Source organism: Ictidomys tridecemlineatus, chromosome 8, assembly GCF_052094955.1.
Source record: "Ictidomys tridecemlineatus isolate mIctTri1 chromosome 8, mIctTri1.hap1, whole genome shotgun sequence".
Taxonomy (NCBI): Eukaryota; Metazoa; Chordata; class Mammalia; order Rodentia; family Sciuridae; genus Ictidomys; species Ictidomys tridecemlineatus.
Window position 1 is genome coordinate 9763031 of NC_135484.1, and position 24068 is coordinate 9787098.

Sequence of the window (24068 nt, forward strand, 5' to 3'; positions counted from 1 at the left end):
TGTTTATTCCAGTGTTATCTATCTAGTCTAAATGTAAATAAAGAAAAACAGGATAAAATTTTTAGTACAACAATTGGCACACTATTGTGCTACGTTAGAAAAAAAATTAGAAAACAGTTATTAGTCTTGGGGAATGAGAAATTTTTAGCAGGAAAAGAAATAAGGAATGATACAAAGTATCAATGAGCCTTCTGTTATTTTAACACCTTCTCAACACCTGGGTGTCTAAGCACAGCCCTTAACAACTCAGTTGTTTTTGGAGTTATAAAATCAGATTCATCATGAAAAAACACAAGTTATTCTGGTTTGGAGTTCTTTAATGTTGCTGCTGAAGTTCTGAGATTTTACTTTAAAGGCTCCAGCTATATTGGGCATCATGGTCCTTAACATGCTGGATGTCGGCAGACATTGGTTCCACATATTGACTGGGCACAGGTGAGGTGCCTACTGAACTCCAGGTCTCTTCTACACCTGGGTACAGAGTGTAGCAAACCGACAGGCAGGCGACAGCCCTGTCCTCACGGAGTTCACAATCAGGGCGTTCACAACTGGAACCGAGGGCAGGCAGGGTGGAGCTGACTGGAAAGGACAACATTTGCTGTTACTGTTTCTGCTTTCTTTCCAATAAAACTCAGGGCTCACTATGATTAGCATTATTCACATGTCCCTGCAGAGAAAACGGAGGTGAAACAAGTACCCAGATTACAGGGCACACTGTGAAGGAGGCAGAAATGGGAACGAGTAGATGATTTTCTTGTTAGAAAGCCTCTCTCTAAGCACAGACCTTCTGGCCAGATTACAACTGCCTGGCCCTGGCCCTTGGTTTGACTGGTCACAGGCTGTGCTCTATGTGCTATCCACCCTGCATGCCTGGCACTCAGAGACTCGAGATTTCTCGGACATGCAGGAAGACTATCTCTACTAACACGGGGATTTATTTTGTTTATTTTTATGTGGTGCTGAGGCTCGAACCCAGGGCCTCACACGCACTAGGTGCACACTGGACCGCTAAGTTACAACCCTAGCCCCTAACACAGGCATTTTGAGGAAAAAAAATAATGACTGCTTACAAATAAAATTTTGGCCAAACGGAGAAATGCATATTGAGCAGGTAGGTCATAATAATAAAAGGGTAAGGCAGGCTTACAAATACACGAGGGCAGTCCTGCAGACCGGCCGCCCCCAGGGCTGCAGATGAGAAACCGCCTGCTCCTTAAAGCAAGCAGGCTCCCCACGGCCTTCCTGAAACCAGGCGCACAAGCTGTGATTACAGAATGACCCTTATGTACAAATACTCACATTTACAGCTAATAAAATCAGGAAAAAAAAAAAAAAGGAAAAATTCTCTCTTGCCAGGGTTTCCCCTTTCCTTTCGGGGGGAAAAAAGTAGCTCCTTTAGGAGGAGGCAGGGCTGGCTCTCTAGGACATCCCTACCTTTTGCCAGAAGCTACAAATGTATACTCTAAAGTAAACAATGGAAAGGTTACTGAAGGTTAAGTACATTCACAGCTTCACACAGAACAGCCAGGCTCCTAGCTGGGAAGATAATTTACACAGCACGGAACCGGTGCCCTAGTTCTGGTGGGAGGGACGTGGGGAGGAGGGTGAGGAGAACAGCAGCTGATGTGTCCCAGGTCTGGTGACTGGAGGTCAACCAGAGGGCACCTTTGTTTATACCCCAGCCCCTTTCTCATTTATCTTCCACTGAGGATTCCCTAGTTGGATCCGTGACAGGTTTTGTGACATCACCTGTCAACTAATAATAGAAATTCAGTCAGCCACCTGCCAGCAAAGATGGATGGGTTTTTGGTTACAGCCTTACTAATTGAATGTAGAGCTTCCGTGCCTGGTTCTCCATGGAGCCCTTCAGCTCCCTCCGCCCTCTGGCCTGCTGGGGCCACTGGTTGGTGGTTCCGGTGCCTGGCTGATGTCCGAACGGCTCTGCGATACTCTATAGGTTCAGTAATGGAGACCCCTTGGTGCCTTTAGAGATGCAGACCACAGCCCAAGGCCTTGTCCAGGTTCATGTGGGCACACCTGGGTGTCTGGTGTGCCTATGCAATGTAGCCCCAGAGGCGAAGAGGTCATGCCTCCAGTGACCGACTATACGGATATCTTGAGCCACAGAAGCCACATCAAATCAAAGCTGTACCAATGCAATGCTCTTAGGATTCAGCCAAGTGATTTAGCTTTTTCTTTTCATTTCTTTTTCTTGGTACTGGGGATTAAACCCGGGGGCACTCCACCATTGAGCCACATCCCCAGCCCTTTTGTATGTTTCTATTTAGAGGCAGGATCTCATTGATTTGCTTAAGGCCTTGTTAAACTGCTGAGGCTGGCTCTAAATTTGTGATCCTCCTGTCTCAGCCTCCCCAGACGCTGGGATTACAGGCGTATGGCTGTGATTTAGCTTTTTCATTTGGTTCAGAGACTATTTGGACAAAAATCTAGAATGTTTCTTGGGAATCATTTAGTTTAGTTTACCTGGATGTGCTGATAGGAATAAACTGGAATCATGTTCTTCTTTTTTTGGTACTGGGCATTGAACCAAATGGGGCTTACCCACTGAACCACATCCCCAGCCCTTTTTTATATTTTATTTAGAGATAAGGTCTGAGTTGCTTAGGGTTTGCCAAGTTGTTGAGGCTGGTTGTGAACTTGTGATCCTCCTGCCTCAGCTTCCTGAGCCTCTAAGATTACAGGTGGCGCTACTGCATCCTGTATAATTGTGGGTTTTTTAAAAAGTATTTTAAAAAAATATATTAAAATATTTGATGGACTTTTATTTTATTTATTTGTATGGGGTGCTGAGAATCAAACCCAGTGCCTCACGCATGCTAGGCAAATGCTCTACCACTGAGCCACAACCCCAGCCCTATAATTGTGTTCTTAATGACTTCAAAGAACACTTTTTTTTTTTTTTTTTTGCTGAAAATTAGATTAAAGATCATGGAATCATCTTTTATGAGATACTGACATGGAGAATAGTTAGGAAGATTTTTAATTTCCTTCTTTGGCAATACAAATGTTTCAGAGATACTCTCCTTAGTGGTGGCATTAGGCCCAGACAGGCCACCAGACGGGTGCATGGACAACTGATGCAAGGTCTGACTTCGGATGTGAGGACACCACTGCTCACTACCCTCTGGCCAGTCTTTGTGGGGTCCACAGAACTCAGCACGGTGCTCTCCTGGCTGGCCACTGACTTCACAATGAAGGCCAGGAAGCTCTGTTTTCACTGCCTCCTGTGTCACAGGCAGGACCCCAGCTCCATCTGATCCAAAGGGTGCATGCACAATCTAACCTCTTTTGTGTAACTCAAATGTAATGCCATCCTAAAGGCAGCAGTTTTAGAAAAGGGGAAGGAAAGAGCCAGCGGTTAGAACAGGCCTCTGCTTTCTGGAGGATGGACTTTGGTGGGGCTTCAGTGCTGGGCTGAGGCATGCCGGGAGAGCAATCCCCACAAGCACAGACTGTTCGGGGACGTGCTGCTTCCCTTGGATCTTTGCAGACATCACCACTTTGTTCCCTGCACCCCACTGAGTTTTTATTTTGGAAAAATAGTTTCAAAGCTGTTTGTGGCAAGCTTCTTTCATTCTGTGAAATCAATGTAATACGCAATTTAAAAAGTTAGATTTCCCAGTTTTTCAGAAACACCCTAAGTGACAAAGGCTCAGGATTTTTAAGGTGGGGTCAGAGAGGAGGATTCCTCCTTATACTTGGAACCTACAGGTCTAAATCTAGGTGTGTTTTCTACAAGTGTACTCCAGGCTGAAAAGTGTTTATGTGAGCGGCTTGACTGGCAACCTTAGATACCAGCTTTGCCATCCAGACAGCAGCTGGAGGCAATCATCAAAAGGGAACAACTCCCTTCTCTGCCTTCTAGGTATCAACCATTTATCTGCTACAAAGACACTGTCATACAAGCTGAGGCATTTGGTGGGTTCAGTGAATGAGCTAGAGTCAAACACCCCAAATCTGACCTCCTGTGGCCCTGCTGCGTGGCTGTGAGGAACTTAGCTTCTTCCTGCCTTTGCTTTCTCAGGGGTATCTAACAGCATCCAGAGCCAGGACTGATAGGAAGGCAAAGTGATGAGCATGCTGAAAGCTCCTGGCCCACTGTATACAACCAGAACAGAGCGACAGCTCTGCTCAGAGCAGGCTGTGCTTACACCAGCAGTGTGTGTAGCCTCTGTCTCCTGTGTAGGGACAGGGAACAGCACAGCAAAGTCACTGCTGAAAGTCACTGGGCTTGGAAATGTCCTCTGTAATGACGAGTGGCCAAAAACAGAATTGGTGGGATTTTCTCGGGTGGGAAGGTCACCTAGAGCAGAGCATGCTGCCAGCTTCTTCCTGTCTCAAGTACTGCATTTACTATCAGAATAAGAGACTCAGTAACTTCAAATCTGAATCCTAAGTGGGAGAATGAAGGCCAGTGGGAGAGCTGCAAAGAAGGGCAGGCTCTCCCAGGGGCTGGAGAGGCAGGCATAGGCACTCTGTCTGCCTGGAGAGCCACACGTATGCAGGGTCCTGACTCTGGACTCCGTCTAAGCTCACCACTCAACCCCTTTCAGAAGCAGGGATGGACGGATATTGATGGTGGTTCACGGGATTCCTGCAAAGTGAGAACCTGCTGGGTAGGGGACATCAGAAACCAAGTACGAATTTCATTTTGCTAATATACAAACCTGAACCCTGGGAAGAGGAAGGGTTGACACTAGCCAGTTGTTATACCTACAGGTGACATGGTGCAGCAGGGCTAAATTTCGGAACAGGTGAATGTGATATTTATTTTATGCAGTTATGTGGCGTATTTAAAAATTCTTGTATAAGAAATAAAGACATATAGCTCAGAATTGCAAAGTCCATTTTGACTAAATTAGGTAAAAGCAAAAGAGTGAGGCCTTTCAAGTGCCGACCACTGAGGGCAACACCCCAAATCTTACGCTCACTTTCCTAAGCACTGCCAGTGGGTCCAATTAAACAATAAAACAAAAGGAGACACCACTTCCTCTCAAAGGTCTGGAAGGCCCCTCCTCTCCTCTCTCCCTGTCCCCACAGCTGTGCAGCCTCCAGTTCTGGCCTCTAGCACCCTGGGCTTCCCTCTGCCAGCTGTAGCGCTGCCACCTACCAGGAGATGGCGGCTGGAGTTTGGGCTGCTTCTTCGTGTCCCCGGTGCTGAAGACTTCAGGTGGGGGCTCCTCCCCTCGCTCGATCTTGCACTCGAAAGCAAACAGGTACTGGATATACTGCTTTTTCAGGGAGCTCGCTGCACTGCTTGAAGTGCCAACATTTAGGTTGGTTGCCAGCTCACGCCACTTCTTGTTTTTATTAACCTAGCAGAAAAAGAAAAAGAGAAGAAACAGCAGGATCACTGGTTTGCAGCAAAGTGGCTTGTTTAAAGCCAGGAGACAAAAAAAGCACTTAATGTCTTGGTTGACTTTTTTTCATTTGCCTCTTTTAACTAATGCTCATTACTCCCACTCGCAGCGCAGACAGCGTTCACAGTTATGAAGCCATTAAGCAACCTGCTGATAGCGACATAAAGGCACGCTCACAGAGGCCTTCTACTGGCTCCAGCTCCTGAGGCCTCGCACAGGGCCCTCCAGTGAAGGGTACTCCTGCTCACACCTATCCCACCCCATGGCCAATTAAGCAAAAAGGGCATCAAAGAATGGCTTTAAAAGTAATAGCACAGTTTTTCAATTTAAGTGTGCTTTTCTCCAACAGCCAGTAGTTCCCAAACTGAGACCGTAACTCTGGCCATGCCCATCTGTCCACTGCCCTCTCACTGGAGGATTCTTGTGGTATGGGCAGAAGCAGCACCAATGCAAAGGCGGTGAGTCCTTGCCACCAAATGCCCCCAATTTAAAAACACGTTGTGGTGCCGTGGCTCCCTGGCTGAGGGCATGGGTGGGGGCCTACATTTGTAAGTACTGCCCAGGATGAGCCCACTCAGGCTGGAGACACCTCCACTGCAGAAGGGACGGGGACAAGTGCAGGGACAGGGCAAGACGACAAGGAGGCCCTGAAGTGCAACATAAAGATTCGGGGCACTCTTTCACCTCATTCCCTCCTGGGAGCAGGTTATGAAAGGTCAGACACACAGTGAAACGTGGAGATCTACAAATGACTTGGAGCAGGATGTGCCTTTGGTGTCTGCTGTGCTAAGTAGCGCTGAAGGGTCAAGGAGACAGCAGCTTTTCATGAAATGTTGAATTTCTAGAGTCCACCTTTCTTACAGGGCTCTTTACGTCCATGCATCTAGTACTGAATGACGCAGAATAAACCAAGTGTGGAATGCTAAGGGAAAAGCCTCTTCTGCTACTTAACACAAGGCTGCAAACAGCAGGCCTGTGGCTGCCACAAAACCGGTCAGCATGCTGTTTGAGGCAGCCTGAGTGGGTGAGTTTGAGCTGGTCAGTGCATGGGTGCAGCTGTCCCCAGCTACATGTGAGTAACCCTCTCATTAGTAAGCTAGCAAAGATTCTTGTCTGCAGATCCAATCTGGGTATGCACTGCTGAGAGAGTCACAATAAGGTAGCCCGACAACTGCTATATGATACCAGTTTGATGGTCTTGGTGATTCTGAAGTCTCTGTTGGAAAAAGTCTAGGTGTAGGAACGTGGGGAGTGGGAGAAGGTGGAGGGAAAAGGTATCTGGATCACTCTCTCTGAGGACCATCACTCACATGGGTCTGTGTCACATAACTCGTATCCGATGATGCAGAGTCTTGGAAAAAGCTTTAACAGTTTCTGTCATAGGCCTTAGTCAGGTGTCCAGGTGAAAGGGTGTCCAGTGGGAAGGCCAAGAACAAAAGTCCCCTCTGTGTCCCCCAAAGTGGTAGCATGAGACACAGCACACCCTCAGTGACAATTATGAATGAAGACTTGCCCTTGGATAGTGACCTGGTCACCTTGGTCACCAGGAGTGGAGGCTGTCTTATTTCACTGGTCTGGGGTGGGACCCAGGAGATTTTCATACACGGCTGGGGTGGAGAACTACTGGGGAATCAAAAAGGCATGTTTTGGAGTCAGACAGATCTGGCTCTGCTACCTACTGTGGGAATGTCCCTAGGCCACTATATTCTTGTACTTATCCTGTTATTAGAGTTTCTTCATCTATTCTACCCCATCCCCTGTACTAGGTATTGAACCCAGGGCCTTACCTGTGCTAGGGAAGCATTCTACCACTAAGCTACTTCCCCAGCTTTTTTTATTTTTAATTTTGAGACAGGGTTTCCCTAAATTGGGCCTGTGATCCTTTTGGCTTAGCTGAGCTGCTGGGATTACAGTCTTGACACATGGCCTCCTCATCTATGCTTTGGGTCTGTTGACCCTGCACCTTGTGGGCATATAGAAAGACAAAGGCCACAGTGTGACACTAGCTCATGATTTAGTACCCTCACATGTTTCTATGACAGGATATGTCCAACCAACTAGGCTCCTTACTAAAAAATGGTAGGGCTGGGGTGAGTCAAGTAGGTGCCCAGGTCATAAGATTTAGGGGACACTTATTTTGAGAGTTAAGCAGTAGCTCACCAGGACCATGAGCACCTCCTGGAGCTCTGTACCCAGGCCGCCTCCCCTGTTCCGCTCCAGCCCAGCTCTACTACAAACCACACAGCAGCCTCCTCACTGCCCAGAGGTCATGGACGTGGCTTTACCAGGATGACTTAATTTCTGTGATAAGTTGCTCTGGACAGAGGGAAACAGTGAATGTGATTTATATCTGATCCAGATAATTAATTCAGTCATTCACAAAACATTTCTAAAGTGTTTATATGAATTCATGGCAGATTCCAGAGAATTCTAGAGCTACTGAGGTCACACTGGATTGTGGCAGAGCCACCCCTTTCTCCATCAGGAAGGTGACTTTCCAACAGGTTTAGCATTTCTTTTGTGAGAGAAAAACCTGATTCCAGCCAGGTGTGGTGGTGCACTCCTGTAATCGCAGTGGCTTGGTAGACTGAGGCAGGAGAATGATGAGTTCAAAGCCAGCCGCAGCAAAAGCTACATGTGAAGCAACTCAGTGAGACCCTGTCTCTAAATAAAATACAAAATAGGGCTGGGGATGTGGCTAGTGGTCGAGTGCCTCTGAATTCAATCCCTGGTACCCCCCAAAAGAAAAACAAACAAAAAAACCCCAAGTCCACATATTCAATGAAAGCTTCTGTAAGATTCTGCTTGCAATGACTCCTCATTCATTTCCTCATTCTTACCTGGGCCAAACCTCCAATCTCTTTGACACAGACATAGAGCCGGAACAGGTCCAGGGGCTTCTTGCCCACTGCAGGCAGACTGGAGACCGGGGAGCCCCTCTCTTCCATGAACGTCAGATACCGGTCTACCCACAGCTTCCTCTCTGGCTCGTTCCCCAGCTCGTAGACCTTTGTGATCTTCTCCCCAGTGGTGGTGGATGAACTGGACTTCTAGTGCCAGAGAGAGCATGTGGAGACGGGCAGGGAGGTGGAGGGAAGAAGGTGAGGAAACAGTTGTGAGCCCACCAACAAGAAGAGACGAGAGTAAAAACTACTGCTATCACGTGACAGTCAGGAATGAAGGCTACTAGTTCAGGCACAGACTACACATTCTCTTAGTTAAGATTTTACTTTGACTTTAAAGGGCCCAAACTTTCCCTTTTAGATACTTAAAAAACTAAACCAAAATGAACAGAAACCTGCTTTAACTTATAAGCGTTGAATCCCAGAAGGCAACATTCCAATGAAGTGTCATGGCATTTTTTGAAGAAAAGATTCTAGCTCAGAGAAGGATCATAGTGAATTAAAAATATTACCTGTTATATTGCAGAGCCCCCAAACTAAATCTATTCCTACTTTTCCTTGTCACACCAAGAATGGCTAGTGTGGGGCCAGGGCTGTGGCTCAGTGGCAGAGTCCTCGCCTGGCATCTGTGAGGCACTGGGTTCGATCCTCAGCACCACATAAAAATAAATAAAGGTATCCTGTCCATCTACAACTAAAAAAAAAAAAAAAAAAAGAAATAATAATAATAAAAGAATGGCTAGTGTGTGTCTCATGAAAACCCTGAATCACTCAGAGGAGTGACAGCGGCACTTGCTGAGAAACACAAAGTCTGGCCCTGAGCTGGTGCATGTGCCGGGCCAGGGCTTAGCTCTTCACGGCTCTCCCCACTCAACACTGCCCGAGCTCTCAGATTCTTCTTTTAATAGCTCTCAACTCCTGCTCCAGCCACACGTGGGCCTCACCCTCAGCACATGTGTAACACATGTTCACCTTCCCTCTGGATCGTGGATCTGGACAGGTGGCTCTCAGTTCTATGCAGCCCTATTACATTCCTATCTTTTGTCTCTATCCTTGTAATAATGTATATGTATTTATAACATCTGTAATGCTAGGGTTACTGTGTAAAACCACTGCTAAGTTCTCAATAAAGATTTCCCCGGGGGCCGGGGCTGTGGCCTGGCATGTGTGAGGCACTGGGTTTGCTCCTCAGAACTACATAAAAATAAATAAATAAAAGAAGGATATTGTGTCCATCTACAACTAAAAAAATTAAAAGAAAAAAAAAGATTTCCCTGGAACAAATAATTTATTTCATTCTTTCCTGAGTATTTATTAGGCTGTCACTGGCAATACAGTCACAATTTGAAACAGTCCTGTTTTTTTTCTTTTTAATTTTTTTAGCATTAACATGGTTTAAAATATATAGCTGAAACTCAGTGTGTGGGGGTGGTCAATAACACGACTGACACTGTGCTTGGCTGTTACACCTTATTTCTTGACATGATCCTTAGTAAAAGTCAGGCGCTGAAAAATGATGCCTGAGAACGGAACCCTCAGAGCCTCTAGAGTGGCAGCTCCCGTCTGCCATGCCACTGTCCAAAGCCATCTGGCTGCAGTATTAAGCCTTCACCTTTAGAATTACTGAGGCATAAAATCTTTGCATAAAATATATAATTATGGGTGACGCAGTTGATGCAGATTAAAATGTAGAATGGTAGGATAAAAAATAGTGTGAGCTTTTGAGAACTGTCTTTGGTGTTGATGTTAAAACTTCAACTCACTTAGAAATTATCATGATCATTGCTACTTTGTGGTACTAGGAATTTAACCTGTTGGCTTGCTACCACTGAGCCAATCTGCAGTCCTTTTTTAAAATTTTTGAAATAGGGTCTCGCTAAGTTGCTGAAGCTAACCTTGAATTTGCAATCCTCCTGCCTCAGTCTCCCAAACTGCTGGAATTATAGGCATATGCCACCACTTGTGGCAAGAAATTATTTTAGGTAAGAACTTAAAACATACATCCATATCTATATATCTATATATATGTATGCCCACATGCATCCAGGTTATGTACATATATGTCCTTCCTTCTGTGCTATTGTACTCCAGGATTATTGGAGGTGGAAGACAAAGTGTCTACACAGCTCACACTGGACTCTCAGACTGACTGCACTGCATGACATGGGTGTCATCAGCAGGATGCTGCTGCCAGGTACATGCTAGTACTGAGCTGCTTTTCTTTAGGGGAGACACACTAGAAAAAATAAGTCCTGTGTTTTCCAAAAGTGAAGTTTTGAAATAATAAGAAAATGAGGAAGAAAGTATTACCTCCTGTAATCAGTTAAATTAAAAAACGTCTTCCTTCTTTCATGTCACTTTTGAAAAAATGAGAGGTAAAGTTTGAGATTAAAGATATGAGAAATAAAAGCAATCGTTTCAATTTAAAATGACTAATTTTATCCTTACCCTAAATTTAAGATCCATTTGCCATCTATTTAGTTTAAAAAAAATTTTTTTTAGTTGCAGTTGGACATAATACCTCTATTTTATTTACTTATTTATATTTGGGTGGTGCTGAGGATTGAACTCAGTGTCTCGCATGTGCTAGACAAGTGCTCTACCACTGGGGCACAACCCCAGCCCCTCCACCTGCCATTGGTCCTCTCTAAACTGAGACTGGGGAGTGGCTAATCACCACTGGGGTGTAGACAGGTTGCTCCTGCTATCGGAAGGCAGTGATGCCTGTAACTTGGAGCGGGCCTGAGATACGATTAGCTGCTTAGTTTGCATATATGTATTTTAACTCTTGTCACCTTTCTTTGTTAACTTGTGCTATCTCAATATGTTCTCCTAAAATTAGAAAAAATGTATAAAGATAAAAGGTTTATTTTTAATATTAAGATCTTCCCCCAAAGTACTTTTATGGCACCATAACAAAGGACACTGCACCGCACAGTTGGGCCTCCGTCTGTGTGACACCAATCCGGGGACTATTTGAATCTGCCAGCACTTCATGTTTCCTTTGCAGTCCTTCGTACACAGTTGGTAAAACTGTTTGGCGTGTGCCTGCTGGTCTGACTGCACTCTTGACTAGACTTTAGGTTGAATCCACAGCACTTAGCACAGTGGCCAAAATATTGATGGTCCTTATAGACATTTGTGTATGAAGGTTCCAATGGAAGGAAAAAGTGTGAAAAGTCTGGCAGCATTCAAATAAGAACCAAGAACCGATTCAAACAGCCTATCCACAGGATTTCAATGAGAAAGGTGTGAAGCAAATGTGGATGCAATCAGCAAGACTGCAGGCTGAAAGGGCTAGGCTCATTGCTAGCATCTCACAGCTCCACACCCAAGGCCTGCTCACTAGCCAAATTGTTACCAGAGCCAGGATCTGGGTGTCTGAATATAGAAAAAGGACAGGAGGAGAAACAAGGCTCAGTAGATAAAGAGCACATGTGTTATCGCTCTCGCCACTAACCAGGCTCAACACACCTCTTCTTGACTGTAGGCATTAGCCATGGGCTAAGGATGCAGCTCAGTGGTAGAGAACTTGCCTACCATGTATAAGGCCCTGGGTTCCTTCCCTAGGACTGAAGAAAACCAAAACAAAAAAATTAATAAGACTACAAGGAAACCTCTAGATAAAGGTCTTTACCATAGGCTCCCCTCACCATGCCCCCAGCAATGGACAAACGATGGCCCTTCAAGGAAGACCAGGTAACTTTTCCAGGTCACCAAGGAGCATCTAATGCTGCTTGAGTGCTGTAAAAATTACATCCTACTGTTCTGAAACTGTTGTGGAGGCAAAAAAAAGGGAATGTAAATTGCTAAAAAACTACAGCAAGACATTCTTATGGTGCCACAAATGTTTTCATTGCATATACTTTAATTAAGCCTAAAAGTACATTTCCCTCAAGCCTTTTAGGCAGATTTACATTTTCACAGTCTTTACCATATGTTTGGTGATATGTATATGTGCATGTGTATGGACAAATGTTTATTTTTATTTTAGAATGTTTTGTAACAAAACAATGTTGGTCCACAGTACACTGTCAAAGCAACAGCAGGCTTATTATTTTGCCTCTTTCAGTCCTGCTGTTAGATGGGCTTTATTAGGGACATTATTAAGAACAATTGCAAGCACACATTGAAGTGGTATCTCAGACAGAGCAGTTAAATATTCCTGAATTGCATATATTTGCAGTGATTGGATAGTGAAAATGACATGTGGTCCTTCATGATGCCCTCCTTTGGTCCCCCTTCCCGAATTACCAACTCATTAAAAAAAGTGGCTATTGTGCAATATAGAGCAAGAGTGTAACAACTTTCACTTTAGCAAACAGCTTCTCTAGCACCAGAGCCAAAAGTTTGCTTGTAAGATTTTAAACAAAAAAATTTAGAAGACTAAGGAATGTAAAATATTTAGTAAAAGTGAATATACAATTTCAAGTGTAATTGTATTAGAAACAGAAAATGGGGTCAAGGATTATTTGATTTTCTTACATTTAAGTAGAAAGTGGGATTTTGATGAGCTCTTCCTACAGACTTCCTGGATGGAGACAATCTGACCAGTAAGCTAGAAGCCAGTACCCACCCTCAGTCATTCTTTGTAATTCTGAGATTAGCAAGGAGACAATTTACACATGGTCTGTTTGTAGTGTCTTTTTTTTTTTTTTTTTTTTAGTTGTAGACAGAAACAATACCTTTTATTTATTTATTTCTATGTGGTGCTGAGGATGGAACCCAGGGCCACACATTTGCTAGGCAGTGCTCTGCCACTGAGCCACAAACCCAGCTTTGCAGCCTGCTTTTAGTAAATTATTATTCTTAATTATTATCTGAAGTTTTAAAGGTTATTATTTTCTACCTCTGAAATTTTTCCTCTGAGCCAATGTGCGAGTGTGTTTGGAACGTTATTTGAATTTTACCTCTTCATTTAAAAGCATTACTGATCCAAAATGCCGTTTCCTATATAAAGAGAGGAAAGAAGGAAGAAAGAAAGAAAGAAAGGGGGAGAGAGAGGGAGGGAGGGAGGAAGGAAAAATAACCAGGGTGGATTATGGGAAAAAAAACCCACACAATGTTGCTGCCTTCTGAGACTCAAAGCAAATAACAGAGACACCAAAACTAAGGAGTCAACTCTCCCTGTTCTTCAGCCCTGCTTCACACATCCTGGAAGCATTGCATGTCTCATCTCAGGTTGCAATGGAAACACATCTCCAGGGAAGGCAAGAACAGAGTGCCCTTTCTTCCTCTGAAAAGGAAAACGCTGGTTGTACCAGAGCTCCGTGTGAATTTCACAAACATTTACTAGAAAGACCAACTCTTCAACCCGTCAAGCTCTATCTATTTAACCCAGTGAGCGGATAATCAATAGCAGACTCCTTCTGGGTTTTGACTAGATTGCCAGATCCCTCATAGCCAGAGTGGTCTTCCCTCTGACTCACTTTTCCTGGGCTGTGCTCTTCAATTCTTGCCTTACAAAATTAGCCTGTTAATTAAGCCTTCTTGGCAACTAATTACTTGTTAAAGATTTTTCAAAAAGATCTTTTGATTCCCTATATGAATGTAAAACAAAGGTTACTACAGCACATTACTCTCTTTTTTTTTAATGACACAGAATTAATTTCTTTAGTAGGCCCAACTCTAAGTACATTAAGGCTAAAAGAATTCCCTGATACATACAATACCATTTGTTATTTATATATCATATGGAAATCACACGTATTTCAAGATTATCAGCAGTCTTGTGCAGAACACCATTTTTCAACCTCAACTGATTGCAATATAGGTACACATTATTAATCTAAAAATTCACATGCACTAACATTTCTGTAAGTTTGTTGTTAATTCAGACATATGATTTGAAAATGAAGCAGGGCTGATGTTATGCCACACCATACCCAGGTTGTATATTTATTTAGGTAGGCAGTTTTGAAATGTTTCAGATGGAACAGCCCAGGACAGACTTAGCTGGGCCAAATGTATCACTTAGTCCATAGCTGCCATCAGTTCCCATGTAAATGGAGAAACAGCTTGTTTGGAGAATGCCCCCTGAGTTCAGGCCCAGCATGTTTTGTGCGGGGGCACTTCACCAAACAGCTGTTACCAGAAACCAACTTTTACAATGCACATAAACAGTACTCATTTTATTACAAATGCAATCATTTATAAAGAAAACCTTTTCACGGATCAATAATAAAGAAAAAGTCTTATAAAACAAACCAACAAGCAAGCATTAACGTAGAATTAATTAATTATCCAAAAACCCCAAAAAACAAAAATAACAAACAACCAGAGCCACTTACAGGGCTTGATGGAGTCTTTGGCCAGCCTGGGCTGCTAATGCTATCGCTCTCATCTCCATGAAAGGAGGAGATGCTAGCAGAGCTGGGGGACATTGGGGAAGGGACTGGCAGGTTGCCGGGGGTTGGGGGCTGAGAAATACCCTGAGAGCTGTAGCTATCCTGTGGTAGAGGAATAAAAAAAAAAAAAAAATGACAAAGGTAGGGCAAACTTTATTTAAAATAACAAAAAGCACATCCAGTTTAACAGACTAATTTTTATATATATGAGATATATATATAATATATATTATATATATATTTAAAGACATATACAAACACACACACAAACACATGTATAAGGTATTAAACAACATTCTTAATTAGTATGATTTGGTAAGTTTGCTGGATGCTGGATAAGGCCACAAAGCCACCATGCTTACTTCAAGCTTACATGGAATGCTAAGCATGGGTTACCCCTTATGAAAGAAAGAAAGAAAAAAAAAAAAAAGCTGTTCACCTTATTTATCAAATAAGGCAGGAAAGCAAAATATTAAGTATGTTGTTGTTGCTGGGCGGCCAAAACAGGAAGCTACAAACTGAAGGCAGAGAAAATGGCTGCAAGGATCAAAACCAGGCAAGATCCCTCACTTCTCCCCACCCCCAAAGCATTTCTCAGGTGGGTCTTGTCCCCACCCCCTCCCCCAACATGAGTTAATGCCGTAAGAACTAGTAACTTTCAGATCCACACCATGGAGGGGGTGGGGAAAGAAAAGACTAGAACATGTTGCACAAAATGAAGGCATGCAGGAGAGAAGAGACCAAGAGAACAAAAAGGGTAGCCAGCACCAGGGCAGAGTAGCAGCATGGCAGCTTTGGCCAGGCAGCGCCCACACCGCGTGCAGGGGAGGAAGTACCTTCGACTTGCTCTCGGGCTGTGGAGTGCCTTCTTCTTTGCCATCTGCTTTGAGAGGCACGGGCAGTTTGGATTCACCGGGAGACATCATATCTGCAAGACCCATAGATGCTAATCGAAAACAGGAGAAAGAGTCAGGATTATACATGTGATTTGTCCGACTGTGCTGCCAGCACTGTTACTGAGTAAGGCATGGGACACCTGAATTTCCCTTGAAGGAAGAAAAGAAGAGAGAAATGGTAACCGGGAGCATTCTTATTCTGAAATGTGAAATAGCACCACATTTTGGCAATCCTTCTTGTAAAAAAAAAAAAAAAAGGAAAGTGACAACCATTCTGTATGTTGAAGACCTACCCCACCGAAGGCCAACTTATTATCAACATTATTTAGTTATAACAGAGTAGGCCACAAATGGAAATAAGCAACTGTTTACATGCTCATCAGGGGTTGGAAGAAAACACTAGGTATGTATATCCATCCATTACCTGGGTGCCAGAGGGCTTAGTGACTTCTGATATCCTCAATTCAAATAATCTACAGTTTGTGAAATTATTTGAAACTTCTTATTGCTTCATTCAAATTTTTTATTTATTGCAAACGGTCTAGTCTATAATAAGGGAAGATGATTAGCCAAATGACTTCAAAAACAATAATTGGAAAAGACTTTTTGCAGGGAAGGCTGTGCATTTCTTTGCAAGGTGCTGGGGTGTCTCTGCAGCCTGGCACACTACTTCCAGTCCTCAGCCAGCTCAGATCACCACTGCAGGGGGAAAGCCACCCACGCAATGGGCTCCTTCTAGGCACCACAGCTTCACTAGAGAACACTTAATTTACACACATTTGTCACAGATACTAACGGACATTTTCAGGTTGAAACGATGGGTTTCGATTTCTTTCTAAAGGAAGAACAAGGATTCAGCAGGGAATTGGTATAACTATCCAGGGAATCACAGCTGAATTTCCAGAGAACCCCGCTGTGAAAACCATCTGTACAACCCTGACTGGAGGGGCTTCGAGTGAGACATCAAACAGATGTGTGGAGAGGACAGTGAGGCGGGGAGGCGAGGGGGTGGGAGAGGGCATGAGCCTTATAAAGGAGGGGAAACCAGAAAACGCTCCCTGTCAGCATCACAGGAACCCGAGGTCTGATGCGCAGGACCCGGTTCACATGCTGCAAAGGCGAGAGTGCTGGCTCAGCCAGGCTGTACACACGGGGCACCATGTGCCAAGGGTGGGGGTGGCAGCTTTAAAAAAGACTCCACAGATTGCCCACTACAAAATGATTATTGCACATATTCATGTATTACTATGTTTTAGAAAATAATTAGTTTTAATTATAGCAGTGAGAGAGTGAGCAGGCTCTGGTGAATTAGCTGGCAAGCTCCGTGGTGCTAATTTGCTAATATCGTTAGCATCGCTGCAGGTTGAGACCATAGGTCCTGCCAAAAAAAGCCTACCGTGCCACGTGCCCACGAGTTTACATCAGCACACTCAATAATGCACTCTGAAATCCTGTATTTTCCACCATGGATACACTGGCTGGTTTTTCAAAGCCCATTCGCAGCCCAGTCAGCCCTTAAAGTCATCACAACACACACAAATCATAATTGGGATGTTTTTCCTTTTTTTTTTTCAAATTACTTTCAATACTTAGACTTTAAGAACTAGAACAAAAAGCTTTTTCAAGTGATGCAGCTGCAGAGAAAAATCTATTGGGATCAGCTAAAAATGCTGTTATTTTTGTGAATGTGTGAAACCTCAAAAAAGCAGCTGAGAGATGTTACACCAGGAAGACAGCCTTGTTCAAAGCGCTGGACTGATTTCGTGCAGTTTTATCTCTGGGGTCTAACAAAGTAAGAACCTGTACATTGAAAAACACTTCTTCCAGAAGAACAGAAGGGTCAAAAACCGGCACAAGGTGAGGAGAGGGCCCTGTGCACCACAGCTGCACAGCCCTGCTCTGTCTCTCATGAGGGTAGCAAGAACACAGCACCCGGCTCCAGAGAATGCCAGGAGGCCGTGGCACGTGGCTTCTGCTAAGGCCTGCTTCTCCACTGGTGACAGCTTACTCACAGTTGACACTATTTCTAAGTCATGTCTGCATATTATTTTGAAAATAGGAATAGTAATATCATATTTTATGCATTAAAGGTGTTAAAGTACACATAAGCAATTTCGAATCAAAAAGAACTGGGCTAATATGTATTATAATAATTAGTGATAATTACTGACTTAAAAACCAGACTTACATGACTATAAGCATATGTTGGTTTGAAACTCCTCAAGTTTCTTCATTCTCTATTATACATTTTAAAATGGGCATTTTGAATGTGCAAGTAAGATATCTGTCAAAAATTTCATTGTTCTATAATTCTGAAAGATGAATAAGGATAGAATTTAGAGTTCTAATTTTACTTAGTACTCCTGCCTCACAATGTAAATTTTATTTTACTAAGTGGATCACAAGGCATTTCCTTATGGCTTTTACTCGTCTTTTTGTTGAAATGCTTATTTTGACTTCTTACCAGAATTCTCAATGAATCACGGCGATGAGCCATATGCTTCCCCAGGCAATGTACACCAGGGGCACTATTTTTTTTCCTTTCCCAGAAAAGAAAGACCACCACTGTTCTAAGGATGTGTTAAATCAGGGTACTGTTCTCTCTCCACTGACATCAGTAATCCAGCATGTGACATTCAGATGCAATGAGGGGCTGCAAGGGACCGGCCGCTGCAGAAGGCGCTGCCTGAGCGTTATTAAGTACGTTCAAGCACTAGCCTCTGGCTCTACCTTTGAAATTTAACAGCTAGAATGATTTCTTAAAGCAAGCATGGTCAAAGTCCTCAGGTAGCTATTCTGCCCTGGATTTTATGCATTCAAAAGGACATAAAGAACATGTGACACAAGTAAAACTGAACTAAACACTCATTCCTGCCTCCTCCTGTCATCCTTTACCTTCTCTCCCTGCAGGCTTCTGAGTCACCCCCAGAAGATGTAAGTCAGGATCAGAAACACACACAGCTCTTTTCTTTTCATGGTAATATACCATATGCCACAAAATATTTTATTTCTTGTTTTTGATAGCACAAAGGGCCTATCTATGTGTATACATCTGTTCATGACTATTTTAATATGTGGCAAACTATAAAGCATACTGTTACCATAACTTAGAAGAGGTATGAACAAAGCTCGGGGGAAGCCTTTCCTTCTCACTGGATTGGCAAAGCCCAGAGAGAATCCCTCAAACATCCCGATATGAGGCCTTCCTTGGGGGTTGCCAGAGAGAACGTGCAGGCTGGGCACAAAGCCATAATTTGCATGAGTGCCTCCTCCCCATGCAGCAGCCCCAGCAAGCCTGACGTGCACGGCTGCTCCAGGAGAACAGCAAACCTCTCCTCACAACCATACCGATGCTCCAAGAAAGCCCTGCCCCTGCAGCCTGGCACATCAGCAGACACTTCCCCCCAGTTTAAGAGGTCTGATTTTGATAGCTTATCACATCCTTTTTCTGGGGAAGCAGCAATTTGTCTAAAACCATCAACTTAAAGCAAGCAAGCAAGCAAACAAAATGCCTTTAAACTACTTAGATAATCAACCACCAGTAAGGGTGCAAAGGACCCAAAGCTTCCTCTATGGAAGACTGTCAGATCCCAAGAAGATAGCTGTCCAGCTGTGAGATCCCACTCTAGGCAGCTTTGCTAATGGTACACAAAGCTGGCAGCTTTTCTACAGGTGATTGCTGGGCAAAATACCTCCAAATAATCAATTCTCAAACTTTAGCATGCATACATGAAAATTGTCTGAGGAGTTTGTTAAGAATGAAGATTCCTGGACCCACCCCCAGAAATTCTGATGGGAGCTCAGGAATCTGTGGTTTTAACAGCATTCTAAAGGATCTTTAAAGTAGGTGGTTCATAAATTTGGGTAGTGTGATTGACATTTTCCCCTGTAAAGGGCTATCAGAGCTGATATGCCTTTCACTGGCAGGACAGTGATGATGCTCTGCCTCTGGGATCGACCAAAGCTCAGCTGGCAGAAAGACTCACCACTGGAATTTGAGCAGGGCTCTGCAAGGGGAAGGCTCGGCGCAGTGCTTCATGGCTGCTCATCAACTATCTATAGGATCTAATGTAACTGTGCCCATAATACGTAGTTCCAATCTTTAAGTCTACGTTAGAACAGAAGCAGGAAAGACCCTGAAGAGGGAAGTCCCGACTCTCCATCCAGCTTCCCAGGTATTCCACACGAAGAAACAGTTGTCACATTTACACCTACACTGGCTCCATTTAAATAATCACTTGTTCACTGAAGCCTGTAATAGTCTGTCACTACACGGGAGGATTTTTTGGCCCTGTACACTGCTATAGCACAACTGTTTGAACTCAGTGAAGAGAATGCTGGAATGTCAGTTGCTCTGGCTGCAAACCGAGGTCAGGAAATCTACCACCAGCCCTGGCTGGCTTCTGAACTATCTTCACCTTCTCCCAAAGTGCACTCTGATGAAGAAGGGCTTAGTTGTCATCACTGACCTCCTCTCAGTGTGCCTAAACCAACGAGAGACAGGTACCACAAAGGGCCGCTTTGACCCATCTGTAGTCAAGTGCACCGCGTCAGCCCCAGCCCCAGCTCCAGCCCCAGCAGGAGCTATGCCGCTGTGTAACCCTGAACTGCGGGCTTCCCAGGGCTGACTGGGTTCCGTAGGTTTACTGGACATACATGCGGCACAAGCTCAATGGCCAAGACTCCTCGGATGTGCTGAATAATTACTTTATATCATTATGGCATTTGACTTATTCAGCAAAGGATGAAATAAAATTATATAAATGTGCAGACTGAAATTGGATAAATGTCTAAATTATTAAAAACTCAATGTCAAAATGCACAATTCAATAAAAATACACTGCTACCCATACAAAAGACTGTGAGGATAAATGGCCATTCACTGAAAAGATTTTCTCTGTATGAAATAACAAATAGCAAATTATCTTAATACTAATAATAGAAAGACACCCTCTCTATGAATTCCCATTAAACTGGTTGCTTTTCAGAGATACACACTTTGTGGGCAGAGCACTGCAGATCTGTTGTAGTTGGGTAGTTTTGTGGCTCTGAGGTCTAAAGAAAAAAGGGGAAAATGAATATTGCTAATAATAGGCGAAAATTTGTGTAATTTAATGTTCTTCAAGAATTTTAATTCAGGAAGTTAGAGAAAACACAAGACTGTCAGAACCCAGGTCCTCTGGCACCAGGGAAAGGGCTGGTGGGGGAAGGGAGGCTACCTGCTGTTGTCCTTTGGTCTCTAGTACAACACCACCTTCCTGAAATGAAATATGTGACATCAGGAAGGCTGTTTTATTATTTAAAAACCTCCACTTTTACCCATAGTTTCTGTTTTCTTCTCTCACAAGCCTCGAAAGGGAAGTAATTGGGTAATATCAGTATTAAATGAGACTAGAAATCGGTGACTTAGAAGTTCAGTCAGGGAGTGTGTGGCCCTTGAGATGGACAAGACAGGACTGTGGCAGAAGGCAGCACAAATGGAAAAAGGTAAACAAGGGAGCCAGGGATCTGGCTACAGTGTTTTCTTGACATGTCATAAGGTGGTGGAGGACACAGAGCTCCTAAGTCAAGATCTGCCTTAACTGAAGGAGCAAGTCCTGCTGCAAGGGTCTCTATCAGTCAACTCAATTCAGAGCAAGTCATCATTTGGAAAGTAGCACTTGTTGCCTGGGATGTCCAGGAACCCAAAGGCCTCAGATTCTGGGAAATGGGAGATACATGGTTTGAGCCCATTGGTGATGTTTCCCACAAACTGACAGAATACTGAATGCACTAATCAGACATGATTTTGTAAGAATGCAACTGTTGAGACTACAAAGTGGGCTGAAAGAGCTAAACGTAATTAGACATTTATGGCAATTTCTCAATGGAGGTGACCTGCAAATAGCACTTATGAAGCAGCTGCTTCCAAGTACACATTTAGAGGGGTTTCCCCAAGTGCAAAGGTGCTTCAAACTCTCCCTGCTCTGCCCTGCAGCCATTTCCCCTGAATATGAATTCTCAAAATTTATCTCTGCCACTGTCAAATGCAAAGATCTTACTTTGGGATCTACCAATACTCTTTAACAATTCTCAAAGACAGAACTTAGTGTCTGCACTTAGCAATCACCAATGACAGCCGAATATGTCCACATATTATACAAGCACAGAATGAAAACAGTAATTTATACAGAATATGATGTAACCCTTAAGTCTCAAACAGACTGAGCCAGTTTCCCAGAAGTTGAAAAGTAGTACTATTTCCATTTTCACCAGTGGATCCATCTTCTCAAGCTGGTTGGGCAACTTCACTTGGGAAGCCTAGGAGAGGGTAGGACAGGGTATCCCTTGGGAGCCAGAGCTGCCAGGTTACCTGTGGCGCTGTTCACCATGGTGGGCGTTATGCTGTAAGGCGGTGCCTGTGTGTTCATCAGGCCAGAGCTGTTGTTCATGGGTTGGCTGTAGGGAGAGCTGGAAGCCACAAGTCCACTCTGGTTCATGCCAGGAAAGCTGCCTTGCCTATATGAAAAGAAAGCACAGGTACACATAGACTGACGGCGCACGGCATGGCACGGCACGGCAGAGTAGACGGTCCTGGTGTCAACTCTAATAGAGCACTCAGGTGAGGGGCGGGGCTGAGTTTTCATGTTGGCTAAAACCAGACTGTTTCCTGGAGAAAGAGACTGAACTCTTCTACTAGGCAACTGTCCAGTACAGTGTTTAAAAATTCCAAATATCATAAGTTATACAAATAAGCTACAAATTCATAATTACGACACCTACTCAGAATTATTCATGTTGAGGAATGTTAGCAAGAGTAGGGAACTTGAAATAAGAACAGGAATTACAAAAGCAAGCAAAATTAATGTCTAATGTTTAATAAGATCTGACTATTAGCACTGCTTAGTATCCTTACATCAAGACCACAAGAGGTTAAAAAAAAAAATTGGCAGTGTGGGGATATTAAAAAAGTAATTCTTTGCCCTAAATTTTCTGATATAAAAAAATGAGAGAAAGTGCTGCTAACTCTCTCCTCAACCCTTAACTTTTTGAAGTCAGGGTGTATTAAAAACACACTGATTTCTCTATACCAAAATTAGGTAGCAGACACACACCTCCACTGCTTTTTTTAAAAAAATATATATTTTTAGTTGTAGTTGGAAACAATACCTCTATTTATTTTTGTGCGGTGCTGAGGATCGAACCCAGTGCATTGCAAATGCCAGGCGAGCGCTCTACAGCTGAGCCACAACCCCAGGCCTCTCCACTGCTTTTTGGCAGGGCTTCTTCACCACAGGAGAGGACAGGTACTTAGATTAGCTCAAGTTTCCCAAATCTGCACAGCCCCTTGCCCCAAATGCTGCTGACATCATCTCTTGCTGACTTTGTTTTACTAGATTTGCCCAATGCTTGGTAAGACACAACTTCTCTTCACCCTTAAAAGAGAAGGGTCCTCTATCCAGAAGAGAAAACTGTCTCACAATGTCACTTCTCTGACGGCTGGTAATGAGAGAAGAGATTTAAACGGCAAAGTGGTCAGTTCTCCTAGGGGAAATTCCAAAGCAACAAGAAAGATGGCGGCAAAGGCCTTAGAAGTTCTATTTCATCCTTGTAGTCAAAGCTTTTCTTATGTAAAATCTTTAAGAAACTTTTAAAGTTTGGGGGAGTGATGCTACTCTTAGTAGTAAAGCTAAGAAGAGGGATAAAATATGCTTTTCTTATTTGTTCCAAACTAATTATGATTATACAATCCCATTTACCGACATTAAACTATCACTTGGTGGCTCTAGATGTAAAAAAGCCAACATTTTTATGAGACCTTTAAAGAGATTAACATAAATCATTTTTAAAAATCTATACCAATGATTTTTCTGTGTTATGTTTCCAATGGACTTAACTTTCTTGCTTGTAGGAAAAATTTAAACATGGACTATTTGAAAAATCAAAGTAATAAAGATTTAAGTTTCTTTCTCTTTCTTCTTCTTCTTTTTTTTTTTTTAAATAACAAACCATTCAGGGAATTTTCTGTACCAATACTCAATGATAACTTGGCAAGAACCTTCTTAGACAAATGGAGTGGGCATGGCTTGGGGTGTTACTTTGACCTTTGGTCCTCAGCTCACTGAGGGTTCACTGCTGAGGGGCATGACAGCACCTATCCCACAGGATCTGAGACCGCTCAATGGCTTTCAGTTAGCCTCTGAACCCTCAGGCGCCTGCTCCTGAACTACTACTGCACTGCAGCTTAAACATGTGCCTCCATGGTGCAGGCCTCACTTCCTCTTGTGGATGGACGGCATCAACTTAAGCATCCTGATTTCCTTCTGGGTGTCCTTACCCCATAAGCCAGTCCAGGGCCAGTTTTCAGAAGTGGCTCCTGTTGGAGCTGCTTTGTTTCTTAGATGAACCTGTGAAGAGCACCCTGAGCTTCTGAACAGCTTTTTCTGGAAGATTATTTCCAAGTCAGTAACTGCTTCAACTCGCTGCTGGCCTCCCTGTCTCTAGGATGTGTTCTGGTGGTGGCTTCCTGCGAGGGCCACCCTTGCGCCCCCTGGAAGGGAG

At 43.6% G+C, this 24068-nt stretch overlaps 1 protein-coding gene across 9 annotated transcripts in view; it reads right to left on the reverse strand.

The window, feature by feature from the left end:
- Window positions 1-24068, reverse strand: part of Arid1b (AT-rich interaction domain 1B) — a 394730-nt gene that overhangs the window by 19617 nt on the left and 351045 nt on the right. For 4 of the 9 annotated variants that reach the window (XM_078018835.1, XM_078018837.1, XM_013356910.4 and 1 more), the window contains 5 exons: window positions 21880-22025; window positions 15468-15577; window positions 14575-14733; window positions 8222-8431; window positions 5132-5336 (listed from right to left, as the gene is read on the reverse strand). In XM_078018835.1, the coding sequence (XP_077874961.1) occupies window positions 5132-5336; window positions 8222-8431; window positions 14575-14733; window positions 15468-15577; window positions 21880-22025 (830 nt within the window). The remainder of the gene's footprint in view (window positions 1-5131; window positions 5337-8221; window positions 8432-14574; window positions 14734-15467; window positions 15578-21879; window positions 22026-24068) is intronic. The other 5 variants (XM_078018839.1, XM_021723928.2, XM_078018841.1 and 2 more) reach the window with 3 other exon arrangements.